The sequence below is a fragment of the Thermobia domestica genome, chromosome 16 (genome assembly GCF_964235325.1).
Source record: "Thermobia domestica chromosome 16, izTheDome1.hap1.1, whole genome shotgun sequence".
In the NCBI taxonomy this organism is placed as follows: Eukaryota; Metazoa; Arthropoda; class Insecta; order Zygentoma; family Lepismatidae; genus Thermobia; species Thermobia domestica.
In genome coordinates, this window is record NC_137469.1 from 61,472,668 (window position 1) to 61,494,747 (window position 22,080).

At 34.3% G+C, this 22,080-nt stretch overlaps 1 protein-coding gene across 3 annotated transcripts in view; it reads left to right on the forward strand.

The window, feature by feature from the left end:
• The window catches only part of LOC145673093 (uncharacterized), a 126,641-nt gene that overhangs the window by 21,595 nt on the left and 82,966 nt on the right, over positions 1-22,080 (forward strand). For all 3 annotated transcript variants that reach the window (XM_081742450.1, XM_081742451.1, XM_081742452.1), the window contains exons 2-5: positions 13,541-13,754; positions 15,593-15,674; positions 19,502-19,578; positions 20,361-20,410. In XM_081742450.1, coding sequence (XP_081598576.1) covers positions 13,653-13,754; positions 15,593-15,674; positions 19,502-19,578; positions 20,361-20,410 — 311 coding nt within the window. In that variant the 5' untranslated portion in view covers positions 13,541-13,652. The remainder of the gene's footprint in view (positions 1-13,540; positions 13,755-15,592; positions 15,675-19,501; positions 19,579-20,360; positions 20,411-22,080) is intronic.

The following is a 22,080-nucleotide window of genomic DNA, read 5'->3' on the forward strand; positions in this document are numbered from 1 at the left end:
TATACTTTAAGAATAAGATATCACAAAATTGGTTACTGGTAGTTCCAAAGACTATGGTTAAATCAATAATAGATAAAATTCACGGGAAAACACATTTTGGTATAAAGAAATGTATGGCTTTTATTCAGAAATTATTTAAGTGGAAAAATCAGAAGCAAGATGTTAGGAGGCATATAAAGGACTGCGTAGAATGTGCTAAAATAAAATATTCAAACCAAATAATTGCAAAAGATTCATGTCACATACAGGCAGATAGAGCTCACGAGAAATTATGTATTGACATAGTTGGTAATAGTCCACAGTAACTTAAACCAGCTAATTAGATTAAAGTGTCATGATGATCACACCAAGTGGAACCAAATGTTAAAGCTAATTCAAGATTCCCTGAACTACTCAGTATGTGAGTCTACTGGTAAATCACCTCTGGAATTATTTCTATCATATTCAGCTGACTTACATTTTCGCAGAATGTATCCTTGGCCTAAAACTCTAGAAGAGACAAATTTAGAAGATAGACAGTTCCAAGCGGAATTCAATATACCAAAGCAAAACAAGTCTGATAATGAGAATAAAGTCAAAAAGGGATCTATAAAGGAGAATGATTTAGTCTTAATTAGAACACATCATCAATCTTCTGCTATTAAGCAAATGATTCACAAGTATTTCTTTTGTTATTGTGGTCCATTTCTTGTTTATAAGGTATTAAGAAATAGGGCTATTCTGAAAGACTTACAAGGAAATGACATAGGAAGTCAGAACTTTTCGAACTTAAAACTTTTTAACTGCTCAGAAGAAAAGAAACAAGAATTACTGAAAAATTTTAAGGAGCATTAATTAATGAAATGTAATAATCTCAAGAAAAGAAAGAAACGTGACGATATAAAGTGTAAGTGGCCTATACTTATCAATTAGAGAAAAGATTAATAAATGTTAGTACGAAAAACTTAGTAAGGAAAATTAGTATAATTATCTGTTGATAATCTTTAAAGTTTTATTAAATTATCTTATAAAAAAATATAAAAAAAATAAAATCATTTCTAGGTTCTCAGTTGGACAAATATGTAAAGCTGTTCACTGAACGTGTTCTATACTTAATATCTTTAAAAAAATAGAAAATTAATTTTAAAAATAAGTTTTTACACTTCGTTTCAAAACTTATTTTTAAATCCCAGCGCTGGAAACCTTGTGGCGAATCAAATTTTGAATTTATTCACCAAAATATATTTTCGTTATTTTTGTAGTTTATTTCGTTTTTGTTATATGTTGTTATTTATTGGATTGCTATATGCAGGCCTGTCCATGAATTGGCTCCCGGAGCCAAAGCGTGAGCGGGCACGAGCGAAGATAAGAACAGGTGAGCACAGGTGCTGCTAGCTTCGCTTCTTCCACTGCATCCGATAAGTGTTGCCAACCACACATGATGGCAAAAAACCTATGGCCAAGCCTGGCCAGAAATTCGCACGATGATAAGCATTGAGCAGACGCAAGCGTGAAATGTGCAGGTGTGCTCTCCCCCTCCCCATTTCGAAAGCAGTGACGCGAAAACACTGCAGGAAATAAAATTGGTACGTTTTTTGGTTGAGGAAGACGCATGATAGACGTTACAGTTAACGTTGAAGTAACTAACAAATGAACAAGAAAGAAAGAAAGAAAGAAACTAATATTAAACATGTCATCTTACAGACATAAAAACGACTGCAAAAATCGGAAACGAATTGTTTCAGACCTTTTTAGCTTGCTTACACAATTCGTGACGTTGTATTACATTAGCACTCGGTCTGTAATTTGTCATTCGCTTCACGTTTGCTAAGTTGTAAACGCCTTTCGTTGCTAGATTGATAGGAGAACGACGGGAGGTTGAAAATAATAATAATAATAATAATAATAATAATAATAATAATAATAATAATAATACGCATTATTATTATTATTATTATTTAAATATTATTATTATTATTATTATTCGGACCAAAGAGGGATGAAAATGGGGATTGGAGGAAATTCATAACTAGGAATTGCATAGTTTATACCGCTCACCTAACATTATTAGGGTTATTAAGTGTAGAAGGCTCAGGTGGGCAGGCCATGTAGCCAGAATGGAAGAAATTAGAAACGCTTTCATAATTTTAACTGAAAACCCAATTGGAAGAAGACCACTAGGAAGACCTAGGCGTAGATGGGAAGACAATATTAAGATGGATCTTGCAGAAATAAGAGTACAGAGTAGAAACTGGATCCAGTTGGCTAAGGACATAAGTTAGTGGAAATATTTTGTAAACGCGGCATTGAACCTTCGGGTTCCATAGACCATAGAGTTAGTTAGTTATTATTATCTAAAAGAAATGTTCAAATGTTGTTAAGAGACAATTACACAGAAGAACCGAGTTTCGACCAAACACTAATTTGCCGGAAGGAAATTCCAGTGCAGTCCAGCCTACTTTAAGCGTTATCCGTGCAACCCACGTTTCATGTTCAAGACATTGGGAATAATTGTTCGTATCATTCAGTTGGAACGTTTCCTTTCGAATTTACGCTATTACAGTAGACCTACGCTATTACAGTAGGCCTACGCTATTACAGTAGGCCTAGAACATTGTGACTTTCAAAATCAGTCAGTAACTATCGAAGAAAGACAAGCGTGTAGCTTCAGTCGTTGAAATAATTTAACATTCTTTTTCACTTTTAACAAGCCACCGGCAAGCAACCAGCCAGGGACAATACATTTTTCCTTATTAAAAAGACACTCCTTGTTAAAAAAAAAAAAAAAAAAACTAATTGCAGTCACTAACGGTCACACTTAAAAATGGAAAATCTCTTTGGCTCTCTTAATATTTTGTTTGATTCTTTGCGATCAAAGTAACTTTAAAAGTGGAGTAAGAAATACTATTCTTCCTATTGATAGTGTAATAGTGGCTTCTAATCTCCACAACCAACCCCTTGCTAAGCCTATTCGTACACACATACATGCATAAGCTAATTTTCTGGAGATATACTTAGATAATTACAAACAAGTGCTACAGTTTTTTTTCTTATCAACAGATTATCTCTTTTCCTAAAAAGCGAAACAACATAATATAACAAACCCACACTCGGATATAACAAACCCACATCCCTCTTTAACAAAAGGAAAGAAAAAAAGAAGAAAAGGAACGTACATAGTTTATCATTTGATTGCTGTTACAAGTTTGTATTGTCTATAGTTAACGGTTACCACATTGTAAAAAAAAACACTTTACACTAAATGGCAATCAGTTACCATACATACTTTTTTTTTTTTTTGGTAAGCTAGTGATTACCGCCAAGGTTGACAACACTTCCGCTCCTCTAAGGACAAAACCCGAAGATCCACGAAGCACGAACAATGGTATTTGCCCGTAGAATGCTCGTGAGCGTTCACGAGGAGAGTTTCCACTATCTGCTCGCCGTGGGCAGGGCTGCTATATGTTATTAGTTTAAAATATTTTGCAATGATGCTATATGACTAGTTTGCGTCATACGTCATTAAGTAGTGCATATTTGAGCGTACGAATATGGAGGCAATTAGTTATCCTTGTAAATTTTAATATTTATAGAAATAATATACACGTTTCCATGGATACGGCTATGTAAACCCCAAACTCCGATATATAGTAAAGCAAAAGTAAAGTTAGTTGTGTTCGAGAGTTTGTAGAAAATTGAAATTTTATAAAGGTCGATCCAATATAATTTAGTAAGCAGCAAATTACGTAATTTTCCAAGTTTTGAGCTGCCTTCGAATCAATAATTAGTTAAAGGATTAAACAAAGTGATTTTAGTTCATACTGGATTGTATTTAAATAAAAATTTGTGTGGAAATAGTAAATTATACACAAATATACTGGCTGCGAACTGATCAAAGGAAATTTGGATTTGTGTAGTAGCTGTGAATAAGGTAAACTAGATTTAGCTATATAATTAGCTCATTCAAGTGATATTTAATTCTTCAGTGGAATATATTTTACGAGTGACATAGCCTTCAAAATGATCAGTACTTAAGAAACTTCAGCTCGCCTCCCTCGAAAGGGGATGGCTGATACCTAGATTCACTGCACAAATGTCTTAGCTACAACAAAATTTTAAAAGTTCAGAAATGTTGACTAGTGTATAAAAAATTAATTTACGTAAATAAACAAGTCTTGGCTATTGTAGAATATGATGTGTAATCAAAATCATTTTCTGAGTTGAAATATAGTAAATCTGAACCTGCTCTATACTAAATCTATTCTAATTCTTCATTAATTAAGTGGTAAAAATGGATTGCATATTTGATCTCATGTTACTTTGAAATTACAGTGCGATTGTTCATGTTTATTCAATATAGTACAGAAAAATGTAGAAATTCCGATCACAGGTTAGATTAAATTACTTTCCAGGTCTTGTCCTAGTAGTATTTCTTCAGTAAATGCATGTACAAGAATCTGAAGATGTGTGTAGTATTTCTTTACCAATGCATGTACAAGTACCTGTACTAATAATGAAATGTAGAAAATACCTACTAAAATATAGGTAATTCAATTAGTAACACAATCGTATAATGTTGTATGAATTGATAGAATACTAACAGCATGAATTTTTATTCTTTTATTTGGAAATTGAAATCTGTAAATTTGTGTTGGTGGATACATGCATGTTGACTGTTTAATATTATTAACCGAAACTAAATATATTAACCATCCTATTATGTTGATTAAAAAGGGACATCTATCAGCAGATGTAGAACTATTTTATGAAACATAATCACTGTTTTTCTAACATGCAAATTATAAAATAAAAGTTGAAAAGCAAATTCTTTAAGTGTTGAAATTAATTCTATAGCTTGTATATAAGAAATAGTTAGTATTTAATGGCCATAAAATTCATCAGTAGGGATTTGGAAGAATCTGGTATTATTTTGATTTTATTACAGTGTCAGATTGCGTAAATACTAATAAAGCTAAATACAAGGAATTTTATTTTCCAACATATCTTCGAAGTAGTTCGGTAGTTCCAGATTTTACCGCTACAAAACGAAGTGGCGACCTAGAATAAGCTAATTTCAATACACATCACATTTATTTATTTGCTTTACTGTTTAATATTATCCCTTTATAACTACATCATTTAAAGTAAACCTCATATAAGATATGATACAAAAGTCGCGCACATCAAAATAATCATCAAAACCAGACGATATTAAGTAATACTACGTAATACTATTCGATATGATTTTATATATATTTTCACAACATATGAACTCTTGTTAATGTATATTTTCACAACGCATTTTGAAAAATGGCTGCCCCGTTTAATAATGCAAGTACGAACTGTTTTTACTATGTTTGAAGCCACTTTGTGATGCATGGGTACACTAAAGTTCTTAATCTCATTTGATACATTCATCTTTTGATCTTCCAACGTGTATGGCTTATTGTTATAGACCTTACCGGTAAGATAACCTCACAGAAAGAAATCAGAAGACGTTAAATCGAGTGAACGTGGAGGCCATAACCCTTTATAGACGTTACACTCCACAAGAAATGTATGGTATTGTTAGATGTGTGGAATGTGGCACTGTTCTCCCCGAACCAGTAATCACGTTCATTCTTGTCAGGAAGTACAATGAACTACGTAATGTCTTGATACACAACATTGTAGTTTCGGCGTCGTCGTTCACTAAGCGATAACGTAGCTTAATATGGCACACCAAACTCCAATTTTCTGAGCTCGTGGATAAGCGGTTAGCGTATGCGCCTTTGGCGTGGGAGACCCGGGTTCGATTCCCGGCGGGAGCGCACGTGGTTCGGATTCCACGTTAATCAGTAGGTCCACGTCTCATATAGCCTCGCTGCTGAAAGGTGCACTAAACTAAAATCAACTCAACTCCAATTTTCTGAGAGAGTAAAAGAGGTTCGTGTAATACGTGTTGATTTTCAGTTGGCCAAATTCGATTGTTTTAGGTCCCAGGTTCGATCCCAGCTCGCATCAAGTAAACTTGGTGGTGGACAAACACCGTGTGCATAGGTTTTCTCGGGGTTCTCTCGTTTCCTTTCCTTTTTTTCATTTCATTCATTTCTCATCACCGTCTCCCTTAGCCTCGGTGCATAATTGTAGGACAAACTAAATATTTCATTTTCTTTTCGAGTGTTTTAACAGTTCACGTATTCACTAAGGTGAAACCACGTCTCATCAGTGAAGAAAAGTAGGCTCTGCAATTCCGTATCTATTAACAAATTATCGAAACCATGGACAGTACACTACACGCTTATCTTTACCCGTTCCTTCAATTCCTGACCACTACGAACATGATATACACAAAAGTCTAACTCTTCATCGCTGTCTGAGCATTTCTATATGAAATCTGAGAGTGCGCTGATACTCTCCTCAAGCTTCTTGAGGGAGAACACTGCATCATATTTTTAATCAGTCAGTTTGGCATAATTCAAAATTGGCGGTCTCTCGGTTCTCTTCTTGTCTGCAGCAGATCCGCATTCTCTAAAATGGGCAATTAATCTCGTAATTGAATTGTTAGGCACTGCCACATCAGGATATTCCCTACGAAGTTTGTCTGCAGCACTTGCATAAGAATATCCACTTTCAAAATGATGTTCAACAATGAAAAATCATTGCTCTTGGGAAAACATGTTCATCAAGGAATATACAAGGCACTGATGGAAGCGTTGGGTACTGAATATACACCTCAATGACGTCTAGGTGTGTTATTGTTAATACCCACGGTATCTTGCAGAAGCTGATGGAATTTTTCAACTAAACACTATTTATAGACGATTGAATATGCGTGTACACGACTTTTGGATCGCGTGGTGGCTCATTCCCATTCAACTATACTCCTACTCACCCATACCTTTACAAAATTTATCCACCTCCCCCAGCCCCTCGGTTAGTGGCAACGTTGAATTTTCATTTAACATTGGGAGCATAAAGAGTGCACAGCCCAAACGGCTAGTCCAATTTAAACAAATTTTTCACTTTAGATTTAAAACATCATATTTGGAAACGGTTTTTTCTCCTACATTTTGTGGTAACTCTTGATAGTAACAGAGTTACCCTATGTCAGGGGAGACAACCTCTATATTTAACAACTACAAATGTAAAATCTTTGACAATATAGAGACATACATCAATAATATATTAAATAAATGTATACTCTTCAAGTCATACAGAACTTTGCATTATGACTAAAAGCTTGTACTTTAGTTTGTGCAGTTAGGTTAAGTTCGGTTGGCAGGATTTGTATCTGGCACTGGCTTCCCCTTGACTGTTATATAACCTTCATTTCTACTTTATTTGAAAGATGATGGACTGTAGATTTGGAAAATTAATTCAATTTTAACATTAAATTCACTTTGATTATATAATAGTTCGGCAATCAGAAAAAAAATACTAAAACATTTCGAAAATGAATGTTTTTAGCCTGGTTATTCCGCTTCTCTGGACTCCCACACACTTCAACACAAACAACACGTATACTTAGTGACTACTTGAGATCTGTGTGGCTGAATCGAGCAATAATTTGCAAATACCTTGCTTGCATCAATGGCAACAACACTTTACAGACGACACGAAAATCTGGCGCATTGACCGTGAAGGGTTAAACGAGAATTACAAACTGAAGCATTCAAAAACCACTAATTTTATTTTACAGTCTCTTAGAACATACCTTAAGGTTTAGTTAAAAAAAAAAAAAAATAGCGGCAAGTCCCCCTTACAGCGATAAATGCGCATTACGTAAAATTAGAAATATACACAAAAAAATTAACTATTTTAAAGTGCAAGGGTGCATTTTTCACCCTTAATGTACAGCAATCTTGATGTTTTTATTATTATCTCTACAAACTTATATAAACTTCAAGTAGAAATTTCCAGGTGATACATTGCGTAGATACTCACCGTGCTCGTGGGTTTTCTCGGGGTTCTCCCGTTTCCTCCCACTTTCTTCATTCCACCATTTCACTCATTTCTCATTATCACCGTCTCCTTTAGCCTAACCGGCATAACCGTGGGACGTTAAACTTAAAGATTTCATTTCATTTTTTTTCATTGCGTAGATACTGAGATATACATTTTTGTATTAAGCTCTACGAAATATTAGATGGCCTCGAGAACGACCGGGATGCTTGAAATTCTGAAACTTTGGTCTCGTATTTCTCACAAACTATTAGGATTTCGGAAGAAAATTTTGTGGAATGAGCCTGGTATTTTATGCAAAGTCAAAGAATAACACAAGGGTTCTGGTGCGCCATGAGGGGAATAGTATGGTGGCTTAGTGGCAGAGCGCTCACTTGTGGTATGAAGGGTTTTCGGTTCGATCCCAAGACGTTTGAATTTGTATTCGTTCAAGTGTAGCGTTCTTTTTCAGCAGATGTGGACTGGACCTACAGTTTATGGCGGTCAACATACATCGATGGGTCTTCTCATTTCACCAATTACCATTTTGGGGGCACGGTGGCTCAGTGGTAGAGTGTTCAGCTCTGGTGCTTGGGGTCCATGGTTCGATTCCAGCTCGCACCGTGTGGACTTTGTGGTTGACATACACCGGGCTCGTTGGTTTTCTCAGGGTTCTCCCGTTTCCTCCCACTCTTTCTTCCACCATTTCACTCGTTTCTCATTATCACCGTCTCCTTTGGCCTACTTAGCCGTGGGGCTTAAAACTTAAAAGATTTCATTTCATTTCAATTACAATTTGTTTTCATTAATCATCCGTCTCCATTAGTGTAGCAGGCATGAGTGTGGTATCTTTGATATTTTAGGGATGCTTTGGGTGGGGTAAACTCGCGTACAAGTGTTGCACTCAGTGAAACGTTTCATACCTCGGTTTACAGAGAAAACAACATTGGTTAATTTACTGAAAATCCTACGTTAATATTACTAACAATCATTGAGGCATAAAGTTTATAAAAATATTATGAAGCTTCTGCAATGCTTCTTGGCACTCTTGAGACAAAGAAATACATTTCTGCTTCTACAGCACTAGATTTTGTCCCATAGAAAAGCTGAAAGCACGCTTTCCCACAATGAAGTTGCGATGTTCAATGTACCATGTAACACTCTGGGAAACTGAAAGAAAATAAGTTGAAACTAATGAGATATAGTCTGAAAATGTATATCTTTACTAGAACCAGTGTTGGCTGGTTTAAACCTTAGTTCAAACCAGCTGTTTTTTAAGCAACTGGTTTAAACAAAAAAACAGTGTTCATAAAATCTTGATGCACACACATATGTGCGTTATCACGTTTCACTCCCGTATATTATTCGTATTGTATTCAGACCTAAATTCCCTATTCATTACTCAAAGAGATTATACTACAAAAGCAACTTTTGTTATATATATATATAAATTTATGAATGTTTCTTTTATGATTTTTTTTATAGTTTATTATTATTGTTATGCAACTGCAATCAAAGAAATGTTGTTTCGTTTTAATAACGTTTACTATTAATAAAATACATCGAAATGCCGTACTTTTTTTTGGGAGGGGATCATACAAACCCCACGAGAGGCATTTATTGAAATCAAAAGTATCTTTATCATCTATTTATGTATAAATAGATCAGAGCCAAAGTGGACTCAAATAATTCGTATCTTTATTCACTTTTTTTTTTACTGATATGCAAATTAAGTCGTTGTATTTCTGAAACTTGGACTGATAAAAGTCGTAGTGAACTAACTTGGACTAGATTAGTTCTTCTGTAGTCTACAGTATTTTGAAATTGTCCATGTGTAATTCTATATAATGGTTTCACTTCTGCAACTGTTTATCTTTTTATCCTACTGAAATGAGTCTTGGCAGTTATATTAACAAATATGTAAAGATCAGTACACCGTATTTTTATCAGGAGTCCTTCGTGAGTGAGTCGGCAGACGTATCGCATTTGTGGCCAATTATTCCCGGTTTCGAGTTCAAATGGAGGACAATTTCTCTCGGATGTAAGCCGAGAAGCGGTTTGGATTCTGCTTTAAGTTTATGTGACCTTTTCCAGCATAACCCGGTTGTTGCATAATAACACCAAGGCGAAACAAACTTATTTTTGTCCATATGTGATATGAATACATAGAGCAAATAAATAAATAAATAAATAAAAAAACAGGTTTAAACCAAAAAGAAGTTTTTTTTTTCAATAAAAACCATGGTTTTTGCCAACCCTGACTAGAACAAAACATTTTAATCTAGTTCTTTTGTGGGTAGAGGGATATTTGAATCTGAATTATTGAGGAAGTTGAAAAGCAGACTATGCTTTTACCAGCGAGACGTATAAGGTGACTTAAGGGGGCCTGTCGTGGCACATAGGAGATGAGCATCCTTGTTGGAAGGGACACTAAATTAGTCAATCAATCTACAACATACGGGATTTTCCGTGTATAAACTGACAAACTTCGCATACATATTCAGCACCTCAGCACAAGAAAAAAAAGGTGATTTGCGACTTTCATCGGAAGCGCCTAGTTATGGAGATTGGGACCAATTTACGGTAACCACCCTGCGTCCACTTTCACTAATTACCTCTAATTAGGTCAGTCTCCGTAATTAGGCGTTTTCGTGTAAAGTCGCGGGTACTTTATATATATATATATATATATATATATATTTATTCTTCTTGAGGGGTCTTGAGCTTAATCAAGACTAATCTCATGTTTACGATGTCTTGTAACTTCTTCACATCATTTCGAGTTCTTCCACTACATTACTATATTTAACTGAAGATTTAGGAAAATGTAATAAGATTTCAGGAAAATATTCAGAGATTTCCTGGTATTCAGATGCTACGAAGAAGTATTATTGCTGGTCACAGAAGATGTGAACATCTTAATGAAACAATACACTTTCGAAAAGAAGAAAATATAGCTTCTTCAAAAATAAAGAAGCTTGAGAAGCACCAAAACATGTAAAACTTCAAGCTTTGAAAGGAAAACAAATTGAACGAAAAAAAATTTAGATGCCACCGAAAAAGAAAAAACAAATATGTTTGTTGGTTGTAGATAATCAAAGTGATGGCCAAATTATGATATATATATATATATATATATATATATATATGTTTACTTGTTTGTGTTTTGAATGTATTCACAGTGCTGATATTATGTTACATATATTACATTAATGTATAATAATTATTTTGGTGCTAATATTTTATTATTTTCGAATACCGGTATCGGAAGCTTGATTCATTACAGTAAGAAAGTAAGCTTATACCATGTTTGAGAAATAAAAAAATAAAAAGACTTCGGACGACTATGCGAATGAAGGAGGCCGATTTTTATTATTACTTTTTTTTTCTGGTCCTAACCATAAATGACGGTAAATAGCTGGTGAAGGAAAATTTACTTAGTCATGGAATTTCAGGGAAATATATACCAGAATTTCAGTGAAAAACCATGTAAATAACGAAACTTTTTACGAAATCTAGACACGACCTGTAGTCAAATTTTAACATTCCAAAAATGTATTAGCCCTAGGAAGAAAGAAATAGGACACAATGTATTTTTCTCCAACCATATCCTTTGTATGTGCGAATTCGATAAAATTCAGAAGTGGAAAATGACACTGAACCGAAAATCGAAGCTTCTTCCATTATGTAATATCTAATTCAACCGTCATACGTGTTCAGTAATATACTCATTGAATTATCCAAGCACAACAGGAGCTTAGTACAGCTTATGTTGTCTGAATGACTGGGCATCGACCGATCTTGGAAGTAGGAAGATGTTGTTTGTTCGGGAAGCGGATTGGGTAATGTAGTTGTTAGCGCACCGATAGAATAAACCAGAGACCCATGTTCAGTTCTCGCCTGGATTTTTCGTTTTATAAATTCCATCGTAGTTAGTGTATTTGGATATAATACTTCCAAAGTATAAACTGTTATAAATGTGTCGGTTGGATCATGAATAACACGCCAAGCGCCACTGGAAAATGAAATATAAAATTACTGCGTTTTTTCAAGGTAGCAGGCAACTAGAATACATTTAAAGAACAAACTAGTAATGAATTAATATTTTCTTATTCATTGAGCGATATGGTAGTGCTCACTATTTCAATAGCTCGAACACCTAGTATCTTGTATTCGTTTCATTCTTATAAACAGAATATTACACTTTCTGTCCGGACTTACGAGAAAGTGTAGTATGGATAAATCATCCCTCTGAAAGTACAAATATGCTTTCACGCCATAACTGTACTCCGTAATAAACAAATATAAAGTGTGGTTAAAATGGATTATATCTCTTTCTCTGTAAATAATTATTATACTATCAAATGAAAATTATGTGAAAGTTTTGTATATATATATATTTATATTTAATCGCATTGTAACCTGCTGATGTATTTAAATTATGTTATATTTAAGCTTCGGATTCTTAGGCTTGATCCTAACTTATCCCTTCGTGTTTTCTTTATGTTTCAAGTTGCTATGAGAAAAAATATAGTAATTTTGTAAAACCTAAAATGTCCCAATTGGACATTAATCTCTTAAATTAACTTTTAAAACCTATGACGTGGATTGCCGTTTATAATTACTTCTACCTTTTAAAATGCTCTCTTATACTTACGTAATAAAATAATGCGCGCGTGCTGTCATCAGCTTCACCACATCTAAACCTGTACGAAGCCCCCCTTTTTTTTCGATTTGAGCCAGATTTAGAGAGGGGGATGAAATCGTACCACGTTTCTTGCGGTTTCTGATAACGCCTTGCGTGTATGCAACCCCATGTGGGCTTAGTGTTAGACGGGCTTATATAACAACAGGGGATAAATATTGGGGAATGGAATAAGGAAAATCTCTTTTAATTGACGTTCTGAATTAAGAGCCAGCACAGACGGGCCCTTAATCTTTTTATTCAAGTTCTGAGGTGTGAGTCAGCTACGACGGATGCTTACAGCTAGTTTGATTTTTTAAAATTTTAACGCACGAAATATCAATCGTAGCCTTTCATTGTCAATTAGTTTTCAACAATGCAACAACAAGGCTCCGTCTGCACGATAATTTACAGTGGGAGGGGGTTCTTTGTAGTTCTACATAAGTTATGCTTATGCTGTATAAGATTTCAATGTATCAGTAATAATTCCAGGTAAAGGAGGTTTTATTAACATTTTTATTCTGTACAAGAGTAGATTAAAGTTTACTAAAGTAGTGTTATAATATAAGTTTCGAAGTGTACAATACCCAACAAAGTGTAAAAATTTATTCAAATGTAGTAAAATCTCCTTTTCTGTATTGTAAAACAAAATCCTAAATACCATTTTTAAAAGCGTATAAAATACTAGTTTGGGCTTTTTGAACTTAAAAATCCAAAGCCTAGTTATATCATTCATGATTTGCCACTGGCTGTTAAGTGAATTTTATGCAGTTAAAAGTTAGTGAATTTTTTTTTTTTTTTGTATATTCTTTTTTGTACCAAACTTTCAAAAATGTTTCATTTGTCATAGAAATAAACTGAATTGTCAATTTTTTATTAACTTACTTTTTGCTTTTCTGCATGGAACATGAACTTCTTAGATTTTTTTGTATTTTTTTGGTCTTTCTGTTTCAGGTGAATCAATTCATCGCAATGTGACGTGGTGTCGTATTGTCGGAGTTCGTTCATTTTTTTGAGGAATGCGTAAATAATTCAGCTTCCTGTTTGCTGTTTATAAAAAAAGAAAATGGAGATTGATGAAAATAAAGATACGAAAGAGCTTTTGCTCAAAGAATTTTTTGAATGGAGGCAGAAGAATAGAGAAATTATGAGTTTAAACTTGCTTGGAGTAAGTATTTTTGATGCTCAGTAATAAATCTGTCGTACACTATTGCAGAAATTAAATGCAGGGAACAATTGGTCTTTTCTCACTCCATATGCTAGGTGCTGATTTATGAAATTCAGTTTAACCCCAATAACCTGGATTTGTCCTCTAAGTTACCGAAAGTAATATACTTACGTAACTACTTTGGTACATTTTAAAGAAATTGCTCGAAAAAAATTAATTTTAAAAGTCAATAGGAAATTGCACTTAAAAATCTCCGATCTTAACATATTATTTTTGTTATTTACAGAGTTGTGCAGGCGCAAAGTACGTAAGTAACCTGGGTAACTAAGATTTTATTTTTTCTTTTCAATAATTTATTGAATATTTAGCAAACGTTTCCTTTGTCCCCTCCTCCGTCCATGAACAGCAATAGTTTCTGTGTTTCCGGGAGTAAATACTGTGTCAAATAAGTAAATTGATATATATAAATATATATATATATATATATATATATATATATATATATATATATATATATATATATATATATATATATATATATATATACTGTATGTGTATATATATAAGCATTTCAATGCAATTCTGTATTGAATAACTAACCTCTTTCTCAATATTATTATTAGTCCCTTCGAGTACGTAGGAAAGCAATAGTGAAAATTCATGATGTTCTCTATATATGAATAATCTCTAAATATATCTTAATTAGGTATACGTCAAAAATTACTTTTTCGGAATAACATTTGCTGAATCTGCGGTCTCTACACAGAACATCGTACACACATGAGCATGAATTTCCTTGTCATTCCTCACATTTGTACATGTTCCTTTATAGATACAAGTGAAAGACGTCTTAATAAAAATCGGCAAGGGGTGCCATAAAGGGGAGATTTTTCTCGATTATTTTTCTCGCACCGTTTGTAGGATTTGAGCCTATTTCCGGTTGAAGTTCCTAATTCATGTATGATCAGTGTTTTCTTTCTTCTTGTATGCAGTATGTAATAAGCAAATACATTGCACACACAATTAATTATGTCAGTTATATATAATGTTCATTGGGCAAAACACTCCAAACAATAAAGATTCATCTTAGACTGGAGAAATAGTTATCCTTCGTTTTTCATTATCAGTTGGGCATAAAACAAACGCCTGAGAGATATACTACTCCCGTATACAATTATATGTTGTTGGAATGTATAACTCGTAGGATATGATGCTTTACTTTTTTTAAAATTTCAACACTTCCAGTGTACCCCTAAAAAATGTAATAAAGAAATAACGGTCATGTTATTCAAATATTCAATTAGAACTGAACAATCTACAGAAAATTTGCAATCGATCAGTGAAACCGACATCTTTCTAGAGCCTATAGTTCCTGAGAACTCTCTGTCAAAAAGATTGACCACAAACATATAAACTTTTCTTGATCACAAACACACAAACCTAGCATTTTAATATATAAATTTTTATGCGTTGTCCTCAAAGAATTTAGCTTTAATACGCAATAACAAGGTTGTCATCATTCGGCATATTGCAAATTACTTATTGTTGTAAGTTTAAAAAATTGTGCCAGACAGTTTCTCTATTACTCATTAATAGCTTTTACATAATAAGTAAATTATATTTGTGATGAGTTCAGGTAATGTTTTCTCTCTGTCTTATTGTTGGATATGATATTCATAGTATTTATAGTGTATAATTTTGTTCTTTTAACGTCTTGACTAATGAAGATTACGGGTACTATTACTCATTTTTTTGCGCTTTTCTGGTAAATTATTGTATTTTGTAGTCTTAGTGAAATACTAACCCCTTCCTTTTTTTATCTTTTTTTTTTCATTTAGGATGAAATTTGCGATGATGGGCGTGTTATGTTGCGGTTCAATTTTCGACCTGAAGAAATTTTCGTTATCTTGTGTCCGCAAGGTAAGAACGGCAGCTGAACTTGGACAGAATTATAGAAAAAGTATGATTAAAAAACTCACTACTCACTGCAGAGAATACTTCCACTTCACTAATGAGCGCTTTCGGGAGACACAATTTCCATCATAAACTTAGTTCGAAAAAAATTTAAAACTGAAAAAGAAAGATGGATGAGTGTAAAAAGGGTAAAAATGAGTAAAAAATATGAAGTGAAAGAACTTCTTATTAAACAAAAGTCAACACGATACAAAATAATATACCTTGAGAATTATTCTTTAGACAGCGATAGTTTGTTGCCTACCAAGAACTTTGTACATTGATTCACTAGCCTATTGTCAGTAATATTTCTTGATCCAAAAATATGTTGTTTCTTTTTATGTTTTATAATACACATACATTTGAATTCAAAATTTAAGTTCTTTGTGTCATCTAAGTTTATGCAATAAAACTATTTAACATGAGCTGTTTACGCGCGCATAACATTATATAATACTCTATAATATATTGTTCATCACATTAACTTTATCCGGGAACAAACGTGAAGTATCGATTTAAAAATGAAAAATATAATAATAATAATAATAATAATAATAATAATAATAATAATAATAATAATAATAATAATAATAAAATAAAACTTACTATTGTAAACATGAATCCAACGATTTAAGAGTCGTTGTGAAACGACGTATTTTGTTTTTATTATTATAGCATGATCGCTTTCACCAAAAATATGTCTTACTTGTTAAGTGTAGCCTAGTAATATTCGAAAGGATAATCGAATAAAATATATAAATATTTAATTCAAAATACGTACTGTTCTGATGTAATATGTCATAGAATTTATTCAAAAGCTTTTGTCAGTCAAACCACGCCTAGTGTAAATATCAGTGAGTAGTGTTGAGATTACGTTAGAAGTCCCTTCTTATGTAGGTTTGTGTCCGATGTCCCCCTTTCTTTGTAGATACGGTTCTGCCCCAGACATGTTATATTGTAATGTAAAACTTATTATTTCTGGTATAGCTGCATGCCCCCAAAAATGTCTCGGCCCGTTTGCTTCCCCCCCCCCCCAAATAAATTAAAGCTTGTGTCGTCACTGGTTATTGTTGCTGTCGATGGACATACTTTTCATAGTTTATTTAAAATACTTTGCCCTTCACATTTAAATTCACCGAGCCACCGTTTAAATACCGAATAATGGGACTCCATTACCCAAAGTCTGCAGTCATGTCGTGCTGAATTTTTGTGGGCCTTACCCATTTGACGAAGGTACTCGATCGCCTACTCTCTTTTCTACTTTTCTAACACGTCAGTCATTTCAAATAAATAATAACATTATTTTCATACAATGACTGAAGTATACAGAAACAAGACACAGTACTCGTACTTTACGCTTTTCTCATGTTCAGTATAAATTAGGACATCGCTCATACCAGTTTTCAACTTTAACTTTTTCTTTTTCTTTCTTTTTCTTTCTATTTTTTTGAAATATGTCTTGTTTGTACACACTAAGGATGGAAATTAATATAATGTTATTATATTATATCCCTGCATGTTAGTAAGTGTAATTTTTTAGTATTTCAGATGAATAGCATATGTTCTTGATTACAAAGAAGAATGAGCTCTTTTAAAGGTTTGAAAAGACAATTGGATAATTAACAGTTTGAATTGGTATTGTATTATAAATACTGTTACGGTTCAGAAGACTCTAGTTCGAGAAATCAAAATTGCTTGAAATAATGATTTGTAAATTTTAATCTAAAACAAAGTCGCAGGTAGGATTTTTAAGCTGCAGCTTGAAGTTGGCAATTTGTATGTACAATAGTATTATAATAGGGTGGGTCGTTTCGACACTTTTTTTTTTTTTTTTCGGAACGAAAGGTAATACCTGGCAAAAGTGGCCCACCCACATGGACATTACAGGTATAATTTTTTTTTCAATTCGGATAATATCTTCTGTGAGAATTATTGTTTCAAAAGTTCCTGAATTTCACTGCAAATTACAAAAAATACCAAAATTCATTATTTTTAGTTAGGTTAAAGTAAACATATTTTTGGGTTTATACATGCAAGATGCTATAAAACTGACATTCAGGTCTCAAAATGCCAATTATATGCCCCTGCGGTTGGATAGGGGTGCCTCCTCTGGAGCCGGAAATGCGGACAAATTCAGTATAATTAAGCGTTTCTACAGCCATTTTCGTCCTTGCTTTTTCCTTCGGGACCTGCTGGACCAATAGGAAGCTGAACGTGACAATTTTCTGGAACGTGACCATCTCGTCTCTGGAGATGAGACGTGGTGTAATCACTACTAGCCGGAATCCAAAAGACAGACCATGGAATGCCGATTTTTACAAGGGCGGCATGTAGGCTCTGGTTCATCGTTAGCAAAAGCGCATAACGAATGGTGGGAACTGTGTGAAAAAATGACAGTCTGTAGCTGAAATATTGCTCTGTTTAGCTGTGCTGTTGTTATTTATGTATCTCCATTAGTTTCCATTTAAAAAATGGGAGGCATTACTTTTAGAACGACACTCGTAGATTTGACTGAAACTGTTATGATTGCTCAGAAATACAATGTGAGCGAGAGGACTGCAGCGTATATAACATCAACTGTGCTTCAGGCAGCTTTAAAGGCTGGAATTATAACTTCTCAACAACCTAGCGACATAACATCTGCTTTAATTGTGGACAGGAGCTAAATAAGGCGTGCGAAACTTAAAGTTGCTCGGAATTTAAAAGAAAGCTCTAGAAATGATAATCCCATTAAAAACCTATACTTTGATGGTCGAAGAGATGACACTAAAATCACTCAGGCATCGTTAGAGAGCACTTATCACTTGCGGCTGAACCTAACTCTCAATACGTTGATCACGTGACACCAACCTCTGGCTCCGTACGGCTATTTTCGAGTACATCATGAACCAACCCAAAGATGGCTTTGATGAAGTCGAGGTTCTTGGGTGTGATGGAACAAACACTAACACTGGTTGGAATGGAGGCATTCTTCGAAAATTAGAACTAACAGGAAAACCTCTCTTGCATTTTAATGAACTGCTGTTCCGAGCTCTCTTCACGCATATTGACGGCGATTATTCAAGTCCCCATTCTTACACAGGTCCCATAGTTTCAAAACTATCAGACTGTGAAAAGCTTCCAGTGGTGCCATTCAAACCAACTCCGGAGTATGCCGGGATCATAGAGCTTGCTTCTAGGATCCCTGGCAAACTACACAAAGCTCGCGGGTTGACTACTGCAAACAAAATTTTAACATTGTATATTGCAACAAAAAAACCTACCAAGAAATTAATAGAAATTGTGACATTCATACTTACAGTCTATGTGGTTATGCAATACCGTACCAATACCGTACAGGCACCTCCACATGGTGGACTCTGAGTCGCTTGACCAGGTGAGCGAGAAGCACTGCACAGCCGCTTAACTGTACTGAATTTTCTCCCTTTTCTGGCCCTATAGGAGGCGCCCCTATCCCTCCCCAAGGGCATATAACGCATTTTTATACTTGAATGTCAGTTTTCATATCAACTGACATGTATTTAACCAAAAATTTGTTTACTGTAATATAACTAAAATTATGAACAATTTTGGTATTTTTTTGTAATTTTCAGTTAAATTTTGAAACTTTGAGACAATAGTTCTCACAGAAGATATTGTCCGAATTTAAAAAAATCTATACCTGTAATGTCCATGTGGGTGGGTCACTTTTGCCAGGTATTACATTTCGTTCCGAGAAAAAAGTGGTAAAACGCTGTACCCTAGTATTATAATCTGTTATTCATTATTATTATTATTATTATTATTATTTTCAGATTATCCTAATCATGAAGACCACTTCTTTGTAGAAGCAGATGGATCGTTACAGTTTTGGTGCAATGCGCTTAATGAGGTATGAATTGTATAAATTTAGAAAATGTTGTTTGTTCAATTTTAGCGTGAGGGGCGTCATTTCAGACTTCGCGTGAGGGGGGGGGGAAGAGCATCACCGACATAAAACTCACGTTTTGTGATAGTTTATTAGTAGACAATCGATTAAAGTATATGTATTCCTTAAACTTTGGGGGGGGACGATTACCCCTCCTGCCCCCCACTAAATGACGTCCCTGTTTTGCGTCCTTTTTCTATGCTGAGGCTATCTGAGTCGTAGACATACAGTTTTAGGTGGAATCCCAATCACCGTAATGTATTCAATGCTCTGCAACCGGGAATGTAATCCGAAACTACGTGCACCATAGGCGCACGTGTTAGTCGTTAGAACTACTGAGAGAGCCAACTTTAGAAAATGATCTCTCGTGCTGTGATCAGAATAGTTAGCTGTTTCCTTCAACTGATCCACTCTTATCTCATACATTCCTATGGAGTGTATGGCGCTTATCATCTGTGTTGTGAAGGCTGTATCATCCCATTGAGTATTCAACAAATTGTTGCAGAATTGGCGAATAGGCAGGAGGTTTAGGACTACCTAAAAATCTTAATTCTCGCTTTTATTTGTGAGATTGGAACATGTTAATTTGTTTCACACCCTAAAATTACTTTGTTTCAAAACTCTAAAGTGTAGCGTATTATCCGAAGGCTTTCTTCATGAAACGTTCGTTTAATTGTTGTACATCTCTTTTCTGTGGCTTATCTCTGATGTAATTGTTTCTAATTGTTATTGTTTTTATATTTCAGTTCCTTCTGGATGCAGATAGAACGTTACACTTGACTGATGTTCTCACTAAGTAAGTGTTTGCATATGAGGTGTTCCGAGTAGTAAGGACGAACTCAACATCGGGTCTTTTTTTTTTTTTTTTTTGTAATTTACCCAAAGTAATAATAATAATATAATAATAATAATAATAATAATAATAATAATAATAATAATAATAATAATAATAATAACTAGTTGATAGAAGAACGTTTTGGTGAGTTCGTTCTTATGAAGAAAATATAGAATAAATTTCCCGAAAACAAGTCTTCGTTGAGTTCGTCCGTACAATCCGGAACGTCTCATATTTACTTCGTAGAAATTGTGAATTTTGTGTATTCTGTTCGAATAAAGTGTAACTACCTTTTCTTTTACTTTACTTTACTTTTAATGTATCTTAGTCGTCACTCAGTGTTCTAATTGTGTTTGCCTTTAGGGTGAGTTATTTTGGATAACCCTCATTGTTAGCGTCGACAGTAACTCCAGGACACACCAAACAAATCAACAAGTTCGTTAATTGTTCTGCAGTGGTCTTCCAAAAAATCAGTCTTCTTGCGATATTTTAATCTGTAGGCGGTCGAAGATTGCTCTCAGCAATCTTGGTCTGTAAGTGACGATTCACCGTTCCTGAAGCAGGAAAACCGCTCGTACATTTATATTTTACACAGAGCCGCTTCCTTTTAAGCTGTTTCCAGCATTACAACTTTTTTCCTAAAAGAAAACAGGATTCTGCTGTCAATTCAGGGTGTCAAGATAATATACCACGTACAATCCGCAACACCACCAACACCGGAAGTGGTTGAAATTTACTACTACTTCCGATTTCAGTTCTGATTTTCATAGATCAGAACTGTAAGAGATATCAAGATGGCGTTTTTTGCAACCGATTCAGCGTCCTAACAATACGTTTCATCTTCTCCGTTAGCCCTCTATTCAAATTTACCATGTCCCATTTCGTTTGCTACCATATAACGAAAATGGTAACAGATAGCGAGAAGTTTATCTTTCCTCAGCGATTGAGCATTTCAAGACAAGATCCAGTGATTATTTACAACCCTGTGCCAAAACCGGAAGTTGTTTGATTTACTATTTCTTTCGATTTTAATACTAATTTCCTCAGAGTAGAAACGGTAAGGGATATGGAGATGCGTTACTTTGCAATAGATGTATCGTTCAAAGCATAGCTTTCATCTCCACTGTTAACTCTTTATTCAACCCATAAGTGGTTCATATTAGTTATTTCTGAAATCATCACATATCGCCGTAGAACAAAAATTGAATTATAGATACCCACAAGCAGTCTTGTGCAATCGGTACAAGGACTTAAAAGAACTTATAATAATAACAGCAACATTACTAAAACCGGAAGTGGTTGAAATTTTCTACTACTTCCGGTTTTAATACTGATTTGCATAAAGCAAAAACGGTAAGAGATACCGATATGTGTTTTTCCTTTGCTATTAATTCAGCGTCTCAAGAATTAGTTTCCGTCTTCTCCGTTTACCTTCCATTCAAACCAGAAGTGGTTTAAATTAAGCATTTTCATTTCAACCTTTATCGCTATAGAACAATAATGGTATTAGATAGTGACAAGTGATTTTCTACAATCGATACAGAGTTTCAAGAGAACATACCACTCAACCTGCAATACTCTACCAAAACCAGAGGTGGTGGTAATTTATTACGACGAACTTCCGGTTTCAA